The sequence below is a fragment of the Cynara cardunculus genome (assembly GCF_001531365.2).
Source record: "Cynara cardunculus var. scolymus isolate 2C chromosome LG 2, CcrdV1, whole genome shotgun sequence".
In the NCBI taxonomy this organism is placed as follows: Eukaryota; Viridiplantae; Streptophyta; class Magnoliopsida; order Asterales; family Asteraceae; genus Cynara; species Cynara cardunculus.
In genome coordinates this window covers 2,004,508-2,023,262 of record NC_037529.1, presented here as the reverse complement: position 1 = coordinate 2,023,262, position 18,755 = coordinate 2,004,508, and the positions used below count along the sequence as shown (strand labels likewise).

Here is an 18,755-nt window from a genome sequence, read left to right as displayed (position 1 = left end):
AAGAGGTGAACCTTATTTGACAAAAAAAGTTTATCTCTTAATGATTTCAAAACCCTCTAAATGATTTTATATCTTTGGGCATCCTTTAAGCGTCCTAATTTCATTGTAAATAATTATCAAACAATTATATTTCATTTTGTATTATATCATAAAAGCCTCATAATCATTCTGACAGGTTAATGATTCTGCACCAAATCTCATGCCCACTAATAAATTATGATTTTTTTAAGTTGGTAAAGACCCGCCCGAAACCCCATACCCTCTCATTCATTGTCTAATCTAGGCTCTCATTCGCTTACTAAGCTCTGTCAAGCTCCGTCTAATCTAGGCTCTCATTCACTGTCTGATCTAGGCTCTCATTCACTGTCTAAGCTCTGTCTAATCTAGGCTCTCATTCACTTACTAAGCTGTGTCTAATCTAGGCTCTGGGTTCGGTTCACCCATCATACCTACTAAGTAGAAAGCAAACAAACTCGGACGAATGCAACAATCTTGAATAGGAATCCTACAGCGATAGACCATAAAAATACCATGGAAAAAGTGGCTCCTATGCCTTGAGCGGTGATTGAGCTTGATTCCCTGACTTAGGAATTCAGGCTAACATGTGTCTCCTCAGGAGAGGGAGCTTGATTTTTTTTTTTTGGCAGGGGCTCCTAAACAAGAGTTTTGACTTGCCTAGCCCGCTTTTCCACATCCACTTCAGGGAGGGAGTAAGGGCCTGTTTGTTTTAATATATGGGTAATTAAAAGGTAAATCTTTATTTATCCATTGAAAAACAGTAGTCGATGCCTAGTTACCACCTTATTTGATACATATTTATTCTCGTACAAACGAACAAGGAAAAAAGACTCCCTTTTTCCACCTCTTCACATCGTTCTGGCATATATACAACACTTCTAAGACCTTTGGCTGGTCCACTGAGGAGAGAACAGCATGCTTTCGGTTTCCCTGTTGGTTTTCAAGTTCTGGGCTTGGCTTGGTGAGATTTGATATGCGTTTGTGATGACTTCAAGAGGCAGGGCTCGGAACACCGATGTGTATCCTGCTACCGGGCTCTTCATTGGAGATCGGTTCGTCTTGAATGCCACCCACTCGAACCCACTTTCTCCAGCTTGAGCCGTTGTAGCAAAGAACTGTGGAACCACCACGATGTCACCTCGGTTCACCTGTTGGTCCAACACCGTTTGACCGCTGTTTGACACGATCTGGACCCGAGCATTGCCACGGAGCACGTACAGGATGGCGTGATTGTTTACCGCCCAGTGTGGTGAGAACAAAGCATTCTGCAGTTTCACAAAATAATTTTAATTTTATCAATGGGAACCAGATTCATGAGACCCTAAAGAATCAATTTTATTGTAGTCATATATTGATTACCGGTTGGAGGTATCCTTTTTCGGCACTCAGATCCAAGTACGAAAGGACGGGTAGTTTGTGTTGGTTGACGTAGTTGAGCTTTCCAGCTTGGCGGGAATAGACGTCGGCCTCTCTCTGGCTGTCCAAGTTGTAAAGAAGCTTTGCACTGCAAATGGTTTCTTCGAGGCCGTTCAATCCTCCTCCTCTTCCTGCTTGTTGTTGACGAGATTGTCCTTGCTGTTGTTCGTCGGGAGTGACGAATTGCATCGGTTGCTGGACTGTAACAATGAGCCCACGGTTGCGGGATTCCTGCATCGCCCTCACGATTTGTGGGTCGGAGTTGAAAGCCTCCGCCAGTAATTCGGTGTCGAATCCGCTGAAAATGTTCTGGAAGTTAAAGCTTCCTTGCTGCTGTGATCCCTTTCCTTGCTGCCATGGAGTACTGCTTTGGCTTGCAGATCCTCCGGCTAGGTAAAATGGCTACCAGAAAAAAGAAAACCGTCACCGGATAATTAGTCCCTTAACTATTTATGTATACATACACCATGAATATATAAGGATCAGGATATTAACACAAATAGCCATTTCTGACCAAATTTATCCAAGGTGGATATGATGTATAATTACATACCCTGGGTTGCATGTCGAGTTGGTTGGCGGGGTTGTTGAGGTCTCTAATGGCCACAGCCACCACATCTTGGTTGCCGTCGTTGTAGGTCCAGTGAACAGCACCTGCCGGAATGGCGATAATGTCTCCGGGATAGAAACGGTGTACTTTCTGGTGAGAATCTTCTTGTTGGAATTCGCCCATCCGGCGTGGTCCTTGTTGTTGTTGTTGTTGCTGTTGCTGCTGCTGCTGTTGTACTCCCGTGTCATATGTTTCTGCACATCCCGGGAAGTGAATTCCGATGATCCCTTGGCCTGCATGCATTCCCCACAATAATTAATTCATGTATATTAATATATACAAAATGAACACATAATATATGTAAAGATATTATGTATGTATAGATATATACCTTGTTCGATGAAGACAAGGCGAGGGTATGGATGGAAGCTAGGAAGTGAGAGGGAGTTGGGATGTATCGTCTTCCTCACCGGCTCAACTCCAACACACTGAAACTGGTCTTCATATACATTCCATAGTTCAATCGAGCCACCTTCGTATTCGTAGCGTTGAGAAGGTTGGCTGGCGGTGAGCCGCTGGAGGCTGCACCTCTCAGTGCCGCCGAGGCGGGGCGAACGGGTGGTGGCGAGAGCGGTGGTGCCAAGGAGGCACAGAAACAACCCTAGGAGGAGCTTTGGAGCAACCATGATGAGTGTGTTTTGGATTAGAAAACAGATGCGATGAGTGGTGCGAGGTTAAGTGGCGGAGAAGGTGGTGGATTTATAGGGAAAATGGAGGAGAATGGTTTTGTTTGGGTGTGCACCGATAGCGCCACCTTGCACCGGATGTTGGTGGCGGTGGGTGGTGACGTGGTGGCGCATGGCCTGCTGTCTATATACACTTGGCCAAAAGATCCTCTACATTTCGACAACGTATTAGCCCACCGGAAAATCAAGATCGGTGATTTCTAGCCCACTACTTCCACAAAATGAAAATGAACGATTTTTTAATTTTAAATTATTTGTGTTTTATTTGTGTTTTTATTCGATGACAGATCCAGAAACTTAGGTGACGAAGAGTTTTAGGGGTATAAAAGATTGAAGCAGAATAAGTCACTCAAATCAAAATAATTTCGGGTTATCATTATTTGTGTGTTAAACAGTTCAGTTAACCAAATAAGGTAAATTTCAATTTTAAATATTTCTTTTACCATATCAATTAACCGAATAGCAAAATTATACTGTTATTTATATAATTTCCTTCCAAACGAATTGATCTGAGCATATATAAAATTAACATTAGATGAATTAATTTACATTTTAACTAAATAGAACAAGAAATAGAGATATCTTTAACAAAATTATCAACCAACATGATTATAAGAACTAACGGTAACAATATACAATATACGAGGGAATCAATGGAGGGGAGGGAGTGGTTTCGTCAAAGCATGACCAGGTCACTAGAGGAAATTATTGAAAATAGTCATATTTTCATGATAATTTTCAAAAGTATAAATATATAAAATAGCAATCTATTTTCATAAATTTGTTTATTATAACATTGTACATTCAGTTTTTTTTATTACATCAATATACTTTTAAACTATTTTTTATTAAAATATTGTACTTTGAAAAATTTACTCATTATAGCATTGGGTAATCTTTTGATTTAAATTTACCTATTATACCAGGTTTTCATGCCACCTTATTGTTCACGTAGGCTGCCACATGTACTATAGTAACGTGACTTTCTTACTACATCATTGTACTTTCAAATTTTTTTTATTATAGCATCTACTAGTTCTTATTATACACTCTATTTTTAATTTTAATATTTAGATATTTTACATGTTATATAATAAATGTATTAAATGAATTAAAAAAAATTCTAAATTATTTATTAATATACCAATATCAATAAAACTAGTAGAACACAATTTATCTCGCTAATATTTTTTAAAAAAATATGTCTTTTTTGAAAAAAGAAGAAAATAAGAATTGTTCTTTTTTTACTAAAATACATTATCTTTTAAAGAATATATTATATTTGTTAAAAAACTTTTTACTTGACGTATAAATATATTAAATTAATTAGATTTTTTTGAATTATTTATTAATATAACAATATTAAAAAATTATAGATAACAATTTATTTCGTTAATATTTTAAAGAGAACTTTAAAAGATATATATTTATTTGAACAACATAAAATAGGAAAAACTATTTTTTTACAAACAAAATATATCTTGAAAATAATGTTTCATATTTATTTAATAAATATTTTACTCTGAGAATATTTAATTTGCAATTAGAAAAATAAAAAAAATTAAATGTTTTTTAGATCATAGCAATGAAAAACGAAAATCACTAATAATAATTTGAAATAGGTTTTAATTTTAATTTTAGTTAAGTCATCAAATTGATGTGTCATCCATATCACCTCATTAAAGCCACACAAGCAAAAGAGTCAAAGGGTTAACCGGTTTAAAAGGTAATATGTTACCCATTACTATTATGAGTAGATTTTTTAAAGTACAATGCCTTAATAAAAAAATAATTTGAAAGTACATTGTTGTAATAAAGAAAAACAAAAGTAAAATGCTATAATAAGAAAATTTATGAAAATATGTTGCTATTTCATGCATTTAAATAGTCATTCTTTACGTAAATATGACTAAAAAAATAAATGGAGGTGAAAAGATCAGTTATTTTCATCAATTTTCCATATAGACGATCCTGTTATACCTGTACCGGTGCACATTTTCCAAATAATTAAAAGAGTAAATTACGTTTTAAGTCCCTATGGTTTACTAAAAGTAGCGTCATCTCGAAACTAACTTCTTACTTTAAGTATGAGGGACGAAAAGAATAATCAATTGTAAATGACAAGGACGAAAAAAAAAAACAAATTATAAATCATAAGAACGAAAAACAACAGTTATAAACTTTCTCTAAGTAAAATATAATGTTAAACACCATCCAGTTAGGTTTAAAGATGAATGCGATTGAACTAACGTCTTTGTTATTGAAAGACACATCGACATATATATACATCGTTAGGTTTTAAGTTGTATCGACAACTTAGAATCCATACCTTAAAACATTATTAAAACTAAACCAACGAACGTTGGTTGCTACAATCTCCGAGCACTGATCTCCTGAAACAGGAGATCAGCTCGGAACCTAGAAATAAACTCTTCAGCCCTCTCATTAATCCCATCCATTTGCGGCGACCCCATCACCAACGACTCCCACATATCATCCGCCACACCACCACCGCCACCACCTTTACCACTCGTCCCCTCCACCGCATTTCCGCCTATTCTCTCCGCCACCACCGGAACCTCCACCTGCTTCGTGTTATCAAGAAACAGTTGATCAACGTAAACCGGCTTGGTTTTCTTTCTGGGATATCGACGGATGCCTTTTCTTTTACGTTTGAATCGAGATTGAAACGACAAAGACAGCCAGTTGGTACCACCACCTTTGCCAGCGGTGGTGGGGTGTTTCTTGATTTTCCGGCTGGTAGTGCTGGTTTTGGAGGATCGTTGGAGTACTTTATGCAGTCGTAGCTTGGTGGCGAGTAGTCTTAGAACCTTTTTAGCAGCTAGAAGCCTCTTGAAATTCTTCAAATACGCCATTGAAACACTGAAATTAATTAGGGTTTTCATGGAGGCTTTATAGAGAGGGTTTCAATGGTGGTTGTATAACTTAGTTTTTAAGCTATAAAACCTTTAATTTATTCGTTTTGTGTGGATGGTTTTCGCCAACTGGAGATTCTGATCCACTTTCGAGTTCCACTACCACACAAAGATTCGATTCTTGAGTTAGCTTCAACATTAAGTTGCAGCCATCATCATCTCCACTTTCTTTTTCTGTTCTATTTCGACTAGAGATGCACAAAAAGACCGTAAACTAACTAACGGCATAAGGGTCCCAACTCGATCGGGACCTAACCACCCTTTTGGTTATTTCAAACGGCATCCGAATTGTTCTACTAGAATGTGTTCGATTAGTCGAAAGAACTAGAACGTAACTGGCATGTCGGTAAATGGCACGTAGTTTTTGTTGATCATATTAAACAATATTAATTACGATAACATAAATCATTACAACAAAATCGGGGTTATAGGACACTCTCAATTTCTAAGCGTTCGAATAGAACTCTTTATAGGACATAGTTTATAGAACCAAAAAAATAAAGTGTCATATCTAAAGGCGTTGTAATAAGTTTATATAACGTTTTTTGACGTCGTAATAAGTTTTTTACGACACTTTTAATATAAAGCGTCCCATTAGCAACTTTATAAGATACTATTTGAAAAACTGTCCTATAAAAACAAATGTCCTATAAAAAATTGAGTTTATAGGACACAATCTCAAAAGTGTCCTATAAAGTTGCTAATACGACATTTTGTATTAAAAATGTCCTAAAAAATTTGTTAAGACGCCCAAAAGCGTCATATAAATTTATTACAACATCTTTAGATAAGACGCTTTATTTTTTGGGTCCTATAAACCAAGTCTTATAAAGTGGTCTATTGAGGACACTTAGAGATTGAGGGTGTCCTATAAACCCAATTTTGTTGTAGTGAATAAAACCAGTGCAAACGATTGGAGATGGTATAATATCATACTCAATATTGTTACCAAACCAAATCTTTTAGTATTTTTCAATTGGAGCATCTTTGTATATTTCTGTCCAAGACATCAAAACCATCGAGACGGACCCTATAAATAATTTTTATGAAGGAGTTGTTTGTTTACCTCTTAATAGTTCCATTAAAAGACAACCTCTTAATCGTTAATAGGTGAATCTTGTTTGGCAGAAAAACAGTCTGCCTCTTAATGATTTTGTATCTTAGGTCTTCCTTAACTATTCAGCGCCCTAATTTCATTATAAACAATTATATTTCATTTTGCATTATATCATGAGAGCCTCTTAATCATTCTGACAATTTAATCATTATGTATCAAATCATTCAGTAATTACCAAACAACCTCGAAATTATATTGAGAAAACTAGAAAATACATCAAATCTACACCTATTGATATGTATCTATATTGGTCCAAGCCCATGATTCAATGCAACCAAATGATACAAAGTAGCAAAAGCCCAATATAACCCACAAATCCGTTTATTTATTTATTTATTTTTATTAATATATTATTAGATATTCTTTGAGTAATTAAATACTACTACGTGTATTTGTGTAATGTGCGGGATGTAAAAGTTTTCTACTTATAACCAACAATACGGGATTACATACATAAAACGACAATAAGATTAGATGGTTTTGTTAACTGTACTTAGTTATGTATAACTATTGCTATTTACAAAAGCTCCTGTCATGATGAATCCTGCGATGTATTGGTGATGAGTATATAACGCAGCTTGAGTAGTAAAGTCTTGTGCTATAAATGCATAAGCGGGTAAAGAGTACATGTGTTAAGCTACCAAAGAAGTAGTAATAACCCCTAAAGAAGCTAGAGCAAGACCTAATGGAAATATAAAATAACGGTAGAAAGTCTAGTACTTTGAATATTGCTAACTTTACCTAGTTATGCATAACTTTTTATATGATGTCTTGAATACTGAAAAACTACGTATGCAAGCTGAATTGCAAAAATATTCGAAACTGTTGCCACAAGTCATAGGTTGCATTTGTTAAAAATTTCGGTGTTTCAGTTTGCTTGGATCATGTTTTAGGGGAAAAAAGTACTACAAAAACCACCAAATTTTTAAAATTCAGTAGTGAAGTATGATTGTTAGGAAAATTGTCGATTAGATCTTTTAAAACTCCTGAGAAATTGTGCAGCGTTAGATTTGTGCATTAAACATCAAAACTTATACATCTTAATTATCAGCGATAACCATTTAGCGTGTTTAATAATATAGTATAGACAATCGTTAAAATCAAGACTTTGAGGATTTTTCGGCACTCTAACTATTTAAACTTCGGCATTCATAAACAAGAATATATTCATAGAGACCGAGATGTTGACTATCGACCCAAATGGTTGTTAACCACAAGGGTGGTGTTTGATTGCTTTAGTTTCGGCTCCAAATGTCAAAAGTGTCTGGAGGTCTCAGGTTTAAATCCAATGAGAAATAAAAAAAATTTGTGGCCACGGAGGTCCAAATGCGGTGACTCTCAGCTACCCGCAAAACAGGTGGTCGCCTTGGGATTAATCAGCTCGAATAGCGGGTTGGTATCTAAAATGTAGAAGCATCTTAAAAACATATTTTAATTATAGATCAAACTAAAAAAAGTCTTATCTAAAAGTCTTCTAATTGGTTTCTACATCATCTTTATGTGTTTTAACAAGTTTTTTAGGACGTTCTTTAAATAAAGTGTTATATCAACTATTTTATACGACACTATTTAAAAATTGTCTTATAAATAGACGAGTTTATGAATCACTCCTTAAAAGTGTCTTATAAAATAGTAATATGACACTTTATTTTGAAAATGTCATAAAAAATTGTTACAACGCCTAAAATCCTATTGTAACATTTTTAGATATGACGCTTTATAGTTTGGTCCTATAAACCTAAGTTCTATATGCTATTCTATTAGAACGCCTAAACTATTTAGACGTCCTATTAAGCCAATTTTGTTGCAGTGAAATAAACAAATTTAGTGGTTAACAATTTGGTACAAGGACAATAGACAAGAACCAATTACACTGGATTGAACGAGATAGAACAATATGAACAAGAGTAACGTAAGTAGATAAAAAAATGGCATTAAAACAAAATTGATTTTGTAAGATGTCTAAAATGTAGAAGCGTTCTAAAAAAGTTATTATATAGGACTAAGATTATAGGACAAAACCAAAGCACTTCATATGTAAAGTGTTACAATAAGTTTATAAGACGCTTTTAGCTGTTTTAACAAGTTTATTAATACGCTTTTTAAATCAAGTGTCGTATTAACTAATTTTATACGCTTTTTAAATCAAGTGTCGTATTAACTAATTTTATACGACATTATTTGAAAAACTTTTCTATAGACAACAATGTCTTATAAACAAATGGGATTACAAGACACTTCTCAAAAGTGTTATTATAAAATAAATTATAAGATATTTTATTATAAAAGCGTCATAAAAAACTTGTTAAGACATCTAAAAGTGTCCAACCCTCTAAATTATACAACCCATCCAGCCCATCTATCCACCATTTTTTTTAATTAAGGGTAATTACAAACGATAAAATAGAAACCGTTGATAATCAAATGGACACTCCTGACTTGGTTGTAAAGCTGTAAAAATGTAAAAGGTTAACCGCAAGGGTGATGCCTGATTGGTTTGAGCTTGGCTCCAAATGTCAAAAGTATCAGGAGGTCACATATTCAAATCCAAGGAGGAATAAAAATCCCCTTGTGGCCACGGAGGTTCAAATGCGGTGACTCCGGGCTATCTGCAAAGCAGGTGGTCGCTCTGAGATTAGTCGGCTCGCATAGCGGGTTGGATATCCAGGTTAATTAAAAAAATGTGCAACCTAATGTAAAAGGTTGCACAACAACTCACCCCCCTCTCTCTCTCTCTCTCTGTGTGTGTATATATATATATATATATATATATATATATATATATATATCCAGGTTAATTAAAAAAATGTGCAACCTAATGTAAAAGGTTGCACAACAACTCACCCCCTCTCTCTCTCTCTCTCTCTCTCTCTCTCTGTGTGTGTATATATATATATATATATATAGGGGAGTGATCAAATGAAAATCACTCAATTTGTAAAAACCTCATTCCAATAATCATAATTTTTTATTTTGTTCATTTTTTTGTAATTATGAGAGGTTGATTAATCATTTTTATTGTGGAAGATGTTAATCATGGATATTATCATCTTAATTATTTTAATTTTAAAGAAATACATGAAACAGTTTCATTAAAATTTTATTAAGTAGTATATGAAACAATTTCATAATCATATATGAAACAACTTCATCAAAAAAGTATTATATGAAACAATTTCACAATATTAAACAATTTCATGAAAAAATTTCATAAGATTAAGACGGATGATAGTAGTTTTTACGGTTTTTACAAATTGGAGTGGTTTTCATTTGATCGCTCATCTTTCTCTCTCTCTCTCTCTCTCTCTCTCTCTCTATATATATATATATATATCAAATATATAATTTCAAAAATATAGAGAAAATTAAAGAACTTGTAAATTGTAATTTCACACCAACTTTGAGGTAAGAAACACGGTTTCTTTTCTTGTACAAGAAGTCAAAAGAGGGCGAGGTTCACTGCAAAACAAATTACTTTAACCCACAAAAATCACAAAGAAATTTTTTTGTTGGTGATTACCAGAAAATACAAATCGTTCTCGTAGAATCCGATGTTTTTCAAGAAAATACCAACATATCATTTAGAAAATAACTGGATAATATGTCACTGATTTGAGTTTCCCATCAACAATTTGTCTACCAACTTTAATGACGGTTTTATGATGAGTCACTTCCTTAGCAACATAATTTGCATAGAAAAATCCGTAAGTAAAACTCTTCCATTTAGCAAGGCTCGTCATTGGTTTCTAATGCCCTCTGCGGAAATGTCAAAAATACCCACCCTTATGTCAATTCTTAAGCAAACAAAACATACAATATTTTAATCTGCCAGGTACCTAGTCAAGTTAGGCAGCTTATTTCTACGCCAAAGAAAAAAACAGTCAAATAAGAAGAGACGAGGAACATACAAAATATCTTTAATTAAATTAGCAACTTAGTTGATCTCGTGGGTGACATGGGTTTGATCCCGTTGTCCATAGCCAACACAATTAAACCAAAGCTAATAACTCATAAAAACTTGGGCTTATGATGCAATATGTGGCCGCACGGATTGTACGTGGCCAGAGCCAACCTTACCGTTCAGTAATGGTTCTTATAAGAACTCTCCACAATAACAATTCCAGTAAAAAGAAGTACACTTTTTTCCTTGAAAAATACACTAATATTTGCATAGTTGTCGAAATGTAGAGGACCTTTTTGCCAAGTGTATATGGACAGCAGGCCATGCGCCACCACGCCACCAACAGCCGGTGCAAGGTGGCGCTATCGGTGCACACCCAAACAAAACCATGCTCTTCCATTTTCCCTATAAATCCACCACCTTCTCAGCCACTTAACCTCGCATCACTCATAGCATCTGTTTTCTGATCCAAAGCATACTCACCATGGTTGCTCCAAAGCTCCTCCTAGGGTTGTTTCTGTGCCTCCTTGGCACCACCGCTCTCGCCACCACCCGCTCGCCCCGCCTCGGTGGCATGGAGATGTGCAGCCTCCAACGGCTCACCGCCAGCCAACCTTCTCAACGCTACGAATACGAAGGTGGCTCGATTGAACTATGGAATGTATATGAAAACCAGTTTCAGTGTGTTGGAGTTGAGCCGGTGAGGAAGACGATACATCCCAACTCTCTCTCGCTCCCTAGCTTCCATCCATACCCTCGCCTTATCTTCATTGAACAAGGTAATACATATATAAGTCTATATATATACATAGAGGGAGGTTCAGAGGATAACCTTTAAAAATGAAAAAATGATTAGGAACATAATGATATCCATTCATCTAGACGGTATGCATATGTTAGTATAAGTAATTGTAATTGAAGTTGTTTTTTGGTTTTTATGTGTATACACACGTGCATACCCAATAAATTACTTATAAAGTAATTGTATGTACATGTTCATATTATCGAGATGAACCAGGATGTTCCCTAATTTTACAATTTTTTGCAATTTTCTCTGAACATGGCCTTTTGCTAACCATCAGGGTCGTCCATGGGGGAGGGCGGTACGGGCGCACGCCCAGGGCCCAAAAATATCAGGGGCCCAAATTTTTTCCTTAAAAATACAATAATAGTCTAAAAGAATTTAATGAAATAAAAACCCAAAAAATTGTAACATACAATAAGAAGCAAAAAAAATTAGTATTTCAACTAATTATATTGGAAAAGAAAATAAAAAAAATTAATTAGCCATTCATTATATGCTATTATTTAATGCCCCTCTGATTTTTTTATCTTCAACAAGGTCCAATCATATTGGTTATTATTATCTCTATATGCTTGGCTGTTTTCATGGTTTAACAATTCAACGTTAAGATCATATGCTTGTTATTGCTATATATTTTTGTTGGATATTTTTATCAATTTCTGCTTCTATTGACTATTGTTATTTGGTTATGTTGTTCTAATTGTTTTTGTTGATTATTGTTATCTATTTTTGCTTCTATATAAAATATTTTACTATTGTTTGACAATCAATCTATTGTTTTTATAATTTATGACGTGTTTCATAGTTTTGTGATTAATCAATAATTTTTTTTACTAAATATATTTAGTAATGTCTCTTATATATGTCATGTTCCATAAATTTTTAATCTTTAACATCTTATTTTAGTTGAGAAAAAAAGAAGGAAAATAAAATTTAAATATTTTCATTAATTATTTGACTTATATATCTTTCATTGAGATTCCACTGCACTACAAGATTCTATTTAAGTACTCAAACAATCATTTCTTGAGCTTGCATATTATATGTTTAATTCATTATTTATTCTTATTAGATCTCAATGAATCATTTTTTCTTTCATATTTTTATTGATACTCATTTGTCTACTTGTCTAGAAAACCTTGATAATCTTCTTTATTATTGATCTCTCATTGACCCTCACGATTATTTCGTTCACACAAATTCTTTTTTATTATTATTATTATCAAAATAACACATATTTCTTGTTATAAACTAAAAAAATCTTATAAAAATTTATCAACCATATATGGTTTTTATACTCTTGGTTTCAAATTACCTAATAAAAAATACGTAAATTTAAGTAACTACAAGGGTGGTGCCTAATTGGTTTGAGTTTGGCTCCAAATGTCAAAAGTGTCTGGAGGTCCCATCTTCAAATCAAGAAGGAACAAAAATCCCCTTTGGTCACGGAGGTTCAAATGCAGTGGGCCATGTTTTTACGTTCGCCCAGAGCCCATAAAATGTCAGCAACGGGCCTGCTAACCATGAAAATGTGATAATCTTGAAAACTTATGCTATCATATGTTATTTCATATGATTTTTCATCCAATACTAAGATTTAGAATATTATCAAATCCTTTAGCATTTTACATTTTATGATATTAAATAAATGACTTCATTTTGGGCGGATAGCGGGAATCGAACCCGCGTCTTCTCCTTGGCAAGTCACTGAATGGGTAAGTCGCCAATCCCTAAAACGGACTATGTAATGCTATGTAATGTACTTTATCTGTTCGGTTACGGGCGGTCATTTTACTAGAGGTTTATAATCTATCCTTGTGTGATTCCTGTTGAAGCATATTCTCGGGGGGTATTTGTGTTTGTTTTACATGTATTTGTAAAACAATGTTAAAAAATATGAAACAAATATATCTTAACCAATACATTAAGTACTATAAGTATATGAAAAGATTATGCGAAATAAAACCATAAATTAATCTTAGAAATTTTGAAGTATTCAAATGGTTAAACAATTTACATTCATGAATGAATTATGATGGGGAATGCATGCAGGCCAAGGGATCATCGGAGTACACTTCCCGGGATGTGCAGAGACATACGACACCGGAGTTCAGCAGCAGCAACAACAGCAAGGAGCACGCAGGATGGGCGAAGGAGGACAATTCCAACAAACAGACTCTCACCAGAAGGTCCACCGTTTCTATCCCGGAGACATTATCGCCATTCCAGCAGGTGCTGTTCACTGGACTTACAACGACGGCAACCAAGACGTGGTGGCTGTTTCCATCAATGACCTCAACAACCCCGCCAACCAACTCGACATGCAACCTAGGGTATGTAATTCTACATCACATCCACCTTGGGTCAGAAATGGCTATTTGTGTTAATTTCCCAATCCTTATATATTCTTCGTATGTGTATATATATAAATAGTTAAAGGGACTAATTATCCGGTGACGGTTTTCTTTTTTGTGGTAGCCATTTTACCTTGCCGGAGGATCTGCAAGCCAAAGCAGTACTCCATGGCAGCAAGGAAAGGGATCACAGCAGCAAGGAAGCTTTAACTTCCAGAACATTTTCAGCGGATTCGACACCGAATTACTGGCGGAGGCTTTCAACTCCGACCCACAAATCGTGAGGGCGATGCAGGAATCCCGCAACCGTGGGCTCATTGTTACAGTCCAGCAACCGATGCAATTCATCACTCCCGACGAACAACAGCAAGGACAATCTCGTCAGCAACAAGCAGGAAGAGGAGGAGGATTGAACGGCCTCGAAGAAACCATTTGCAGTGAAAAGCTTCTTTACAACTTGGACAGCCAGAGAGAGGCCGATGTCTATTCCCGGCAAGCTGGAAAACTCAACTACGTCAACCAACACAAACTACCCGTCCTTGCTTACTTGGATCTGAGTGCCGAGAAAGGATACCTTCAACCGGTAATCAATATATCACTACAATAAAATTGATTTCTATAAAGCCGTATATCAATTGTGAATCTCATGAATCTGGTTCCCATTGATAAAATTAATATTATTCTGTGAAACTGCAGAATGCTTTGTTCTCACCACACTGGGCGGTAAACAATCACGCCATCCTGTACGTGCTCCGTGGCAATGCTCGGGTCCAGATCGTGTCAAACAGCGGTCAAACGGTGTTGGACCAACAGGTGAACCGAGGTGACATCGTGGTGGTTCCACAGTTCTTTGCTACAACGGCTCAAGCTGGAGAAAGTGGGTTCGAGTGGGTGGCATTCAAGACGAACCGATCTCCAATGAAGAGCCCGGTAGCAGGATACACATCGGTTTTCCGAGCCCTGCCTCTTGAAGTCATCACAAACGCATATCAAATCTCACCAAGCCAAGCCCAGAACTTGAAAACCAACAGGGAAACCGAAAGCATGCTGTTCTCTCCTCAGTGGACCAGCCAAAGGTCTTAGAAGTGTTGTATATATGCCAGAACGATGTGAAGAGGTAGAAAAAGGGAGTCTTTTTCCTTGTTCGTTTGTACGAGAATAAATATGTATGAAATAAGGTGGTAACTAGGCATCGGGCACTCTTTTTTTTCTCGAAAATAAGATGGAAACTTATATTAATGAACTTTCGGGCAAATAATGTTCATGGAATTATACGATCTATGTGCATGAACAACGTTAGCTTTTCACCCGTGAGAAACTGATCGAGTAGGAGTCATGTCGGGGGAGGCTCCTTCTGCTCCGGTGCGAAGTGCGCCACCTTCGCAAATCCTGCAGCCTCGGCCACACGCCACACCATGAGTCCATCAACTTGTTCAAAGCCCATTTCTAAAGAGAGCCTTATAAGCTTTTCTAGAAAAACCTTTTCTACAAAAATGGGATGGAAGATAAACTTCAAACCCACAAATATTCCAATAGAACCATACGACATCTTGATATATTATCATCAAATTAACTATTTTTCATTTTCTCGCCAATTTTTCATCAAATTTTTTAACCAAAGGGTCTTCGGCCTAGCGGTATCGTAGCTTTTGGCTTCCTAGGAGGTCAAAGGTTCAAACCTCACCAAATGTGAGGAGGGTGTGCGAGTTTATTTGTTACATTTGCCGTATATAAATATTATATACTCCAAAAAAAATTTTAATCCGAGTTATCTTGCCCTAGATATCGCTTCTAACATAGCAAGCATCTAGGTCTCAGAAAAACGGCATCCCAATTAGAATAGATGTTCATACAGTCCATTAGCTGACCGACGGACGAGTGGCTCTCGAAAATAGCCACGTCGGTGATTTGGAATTAGGGCATTGATCGCATCGTTCATCTCAAGCTGACACAAGAAGATGAGTAATTTCATGCAACATACCTGAAACGATATGCAAACTCGTTATTATACGGAAATGAACAAATTTAGAGGTTAACAACAAATACTTTAAACAATGTAATTTATCGTAGAAATGATAAAATGCATCAAAATGTAACAAATTTCGCTTTATTTCCCCTATTTTAAACCAGCTTTGTTTTTCTCAAAATGTGTTGTTTCATATTCACACATTTCATCTTCATCATACCAATGAAATGAAAACAAATCAGATTTTTATATATTTTATTTTTATCTTATTCTCTTTATGAAGATTTGTATTTATCTGATTTGTGGACATGAATAAGATGAAGAATTTGGGACATGTGATTTTTATCTGATCGCTTGAGATTGTGACTTGTTCCGTCATTCACGAGCCTGTGAAGGCGAGTTATGTGTTAGTGTGAGATCGCGACTTCGTTTGTGAGGTGGACATTAGATTTTGGAAGGCGGGGGCGGGGGGTTATATTTGGGCCAAAGAAGAGTTGGGTTTAAATTGTTTCCCTAACAAAGTTGAGGGTGGGCCTGGACTCACTCTTGGACCACCCATGATTGTAACGAGATTTCATCTTTGATTAAACGATATTGTTTTTGGGTTTTATTCAAGGTTTTAAATAGTGAGTCGTTACTTGGCGGTGGCGGTGAGGTCAAGTCTTAAATTTTGGAAGTCAATGTGTGGTTATGATGTTTTTCAGAACGTGAGTTATGACGGTAAATCTCCATCTCGTATATAATATTATATACATAAACATATGTTTTATACTGTTACTCAATAATCAGTGACAATAAACAATTTAAATTAAGTTATATATTAAAAACTAACAATAACACATCAGAAAGATATGTAAAATCAAATATTGTGTTACAAAAACTGCGCTTTACGCAATGACGTGTCTCAAGCTTAACGTGGAGTGAGACACGAGTCTTGAGCCACAACACACCATGACGGATGTTGCGGCGAGCCTTTTCGAACATTAGTTTTATCTTAATGCTTGTATATACACATATTAGAATATCTATCTATCTACACACACACACACACACACATATATATATATATATATATGAGGTTTACTTTGCAAACCACGTTATTTGTACAAACTGTACAAACTTCATTCAACCAATCAAAAAATTTCATTTTGTTCATTTTTTTGTAATTATGAGAGGTTAATTAATCATTTTTATTGTGGAGGGTGTTAATCATGGATTTTATCATCTTCATTATATTTATTTTAAAGAAATACATGAAACAGTTTCATTAAAGTTTCATAAGTATTATATGAAACAATTTCATAACCATATATGAAACAACTTCATAAAAAAAATATTATATGAAACAATTTCATGGAAAACTTTCATAAGATTAAACAATGAAATCGACGGATGATGGTGGTTTGCACGGTTGGTACAAATATGGGTGGTTTGCATTTGATATCGCTCTCTCTCTCTCTCTCTCTCTCTCTCTCTMTATATATATATATATATATATATATATAGGGGCCCATTCAAGGGAGAACTGACTAGTTTGTAATAACCGTGAGATCCAATCTCAACCACAATCAATAGATAAATTAGGAAATTTTTAATTTTGGTAATTTTTAATTAAAATTTTAATGTAAGGATATTTTATATGTATTTTCTCTCCTCTCTTCTCTCTCTGTCCCTGTCTTCCGGCCACCGTCCTCCGGTGATACCACAGTGTGATACTCAAGCACATATAATATGCATTGTGATACCACTGTGTTACACATCCGATCGACCGCACAAACGACCACAGTGTGATACCCAATCACATATAAGATGCATTGTGATACCACTGTGGTATCACCGGTGGACAGGAGACGGAGAGAGGAGATAGGAGAGAAAATACCTAAAATGCTCTTGCATTAAAATTTTAATTAAAATTTACGAAAATTACAAATTTCCTAATTTATCTATTGATTTGTAGTTGAGATTGGACCTTACGATTACCACAAACTAATTAGTTCTCATTTGATTAGGCCTATATATATATTTATTTATTTATTTATTTATTTATATATAGAGACTCATTCAAGGGAGAACTGACTAGTTTGTAGTAACCGTGAGATCAAATCTCAACCACAAATCAATAGATAAATTAGAAAATTTATAAATTTGGTAATTTTGAATTAAAATTTTAATGTGAGAACATTTTAGGTATTTTCTCTTCTCTCTGCTCTCTTCTCTCTCCATCCCCGTCCTCTAGCCACCGTCATTCTGTGATATCTAAAAATATTGACTATGTTAAACAAAAGACACAGTGTGATGCCCAAACACATATAAGATGCATTGTGATACCACTGTGTTATCACCGGAGGACGGTGATAGAGAGAGAAGAGAGGAGAGAGGAGAGTTTTAAAATATCTAAAATGTCCTTGCATTAAAGTTTTAATTCAAAATTACCAAACTTATAATTTTTCTAATTTATCTATTGATTTATGATTGAGATTGAATCTCATGATTACCACAAATTAATTAGTTCACAATTGATTATATATATATATATATATATATATATATATATATATATATATATACTATCTTATAAAACATTTGGCTAAAACTCTTAAAAACTCTTAAACCCGTTCATCCCTAAACGATTTCATCCCTATCCGATTTCATCCCATATATGAATTCGTGTAACTAACTGCAGATAAACACAATCAAATACAGGATGAACATCTCATTTTAAATATAAAAAATCTAAAATATAATTAGTATAATCATTAAAATCTAACAGAATACTTAATTATTATCTTTATAAAATTTATAATATTAAACCAAAAATAAATTGTTTTATTATTAAACTTAAATTAAATTATATGTAAAAAAAATATTCTATATTATAAATCATTTGACAAAAACTCTTAAAAACCACTTTTTATGCGTAAAGTACTGTTTATTAATGCATATTAC

General features: G+C 34.9%; 2 protein-coding genes across 2 annotated transcripts; one reads left to right on the top strand and one right to left on the bottom strand.

Annotated features, from left to right (window-relative positions):
• Positions 1-739: 739 nt before the first annotated feature.
• Positions 740-2,720, bottom strand: LOC112507509 (11S globulin seed storage protein 2-like). Its single transcript, XM_025112133.1, has 4 exons — positions 2,376-2,720; positions 1,988-2,277; positions 1,378-1,836; positions 740-1,283 (listed from the first exon to the last, which is right to left on the bottom strand). Exons 1-4 carry the CDS (start codon positions 2,668-2,670, stop codon positions 897-899), a joined length of 1,431 nt encoding a protein of 476 aa, XP_024967901.1. The 5' UTR covers positions 2,671-2,720; the 3' UTR covers positions 740-896.
• An 8,422-nt stretch (positions 2,721-11,142) lies between these two features.
• On the top strand, positions 11,143-15,086 carry LOC112507372 (11S globulin seed storage protein 2-like). The gene is made up of 4 exons (XM_025111935.1): positions 11,143-11,463; positions 13,542-13,822; positions 13,968-14,426; positions 14,540-15,086. The coding sequence occupies exons 1-4, from the start codon at positions 11,169-11,171 to the stop codon at positions 14,924-14,926; spliced, it is 1,422 nt and encodes a 473-aa protein (XP_024967703.1). The 5' UTR covers positions 11,143-11,168; the 3' UTR covers positions 14,927-15,086.
• Positions 15,087-18,755: the final 3,669 nt, after the last annotated feature.

Coding starts and splice junctions, on each gene's coding strand:
- LOC112507509 (XM_025112133.1), bottom strand. CDS start 2,670: ATGGTTGCTCCAAAGCTCCTCCTAGGGTTGTTTCTGTGCCTCCTTGGC. Junction 2,278..2,375: donor CCTTGTCTTCATCGAACAAG/GTATATATCTAT, acceptor GAATGCATGCAG/GCCAAGGGATCATCGGAATT. Junction 1,284..1,377: donor AAAAAGGATACCTCCAACCG/GTAATCAATATA, acceptor GTGAAACTGCAG/AATGCTTTGTTCTCACCACA.
- LOC112507372 (XM_025111935.1), top strand. CDS start 11,169: ATGGTTGCTCCAAAGCTCCTCCTAGGGTTGTTTCTGTGCCTCCTTGGC. Junction 11,464..13,541: donor CCTTATCTTCATTGAACAAG/GTAATACATATA, acceptor GAATGCATGCAG/GCCAAGGGATCATCGGAGTA. Junction 14,427..14,539: donor AGAAAGGATACCTTCAACCG/GTAATCAATATA, acceptor GTGAAACTGCAG/AATGCTTTGTTCTCACCACA.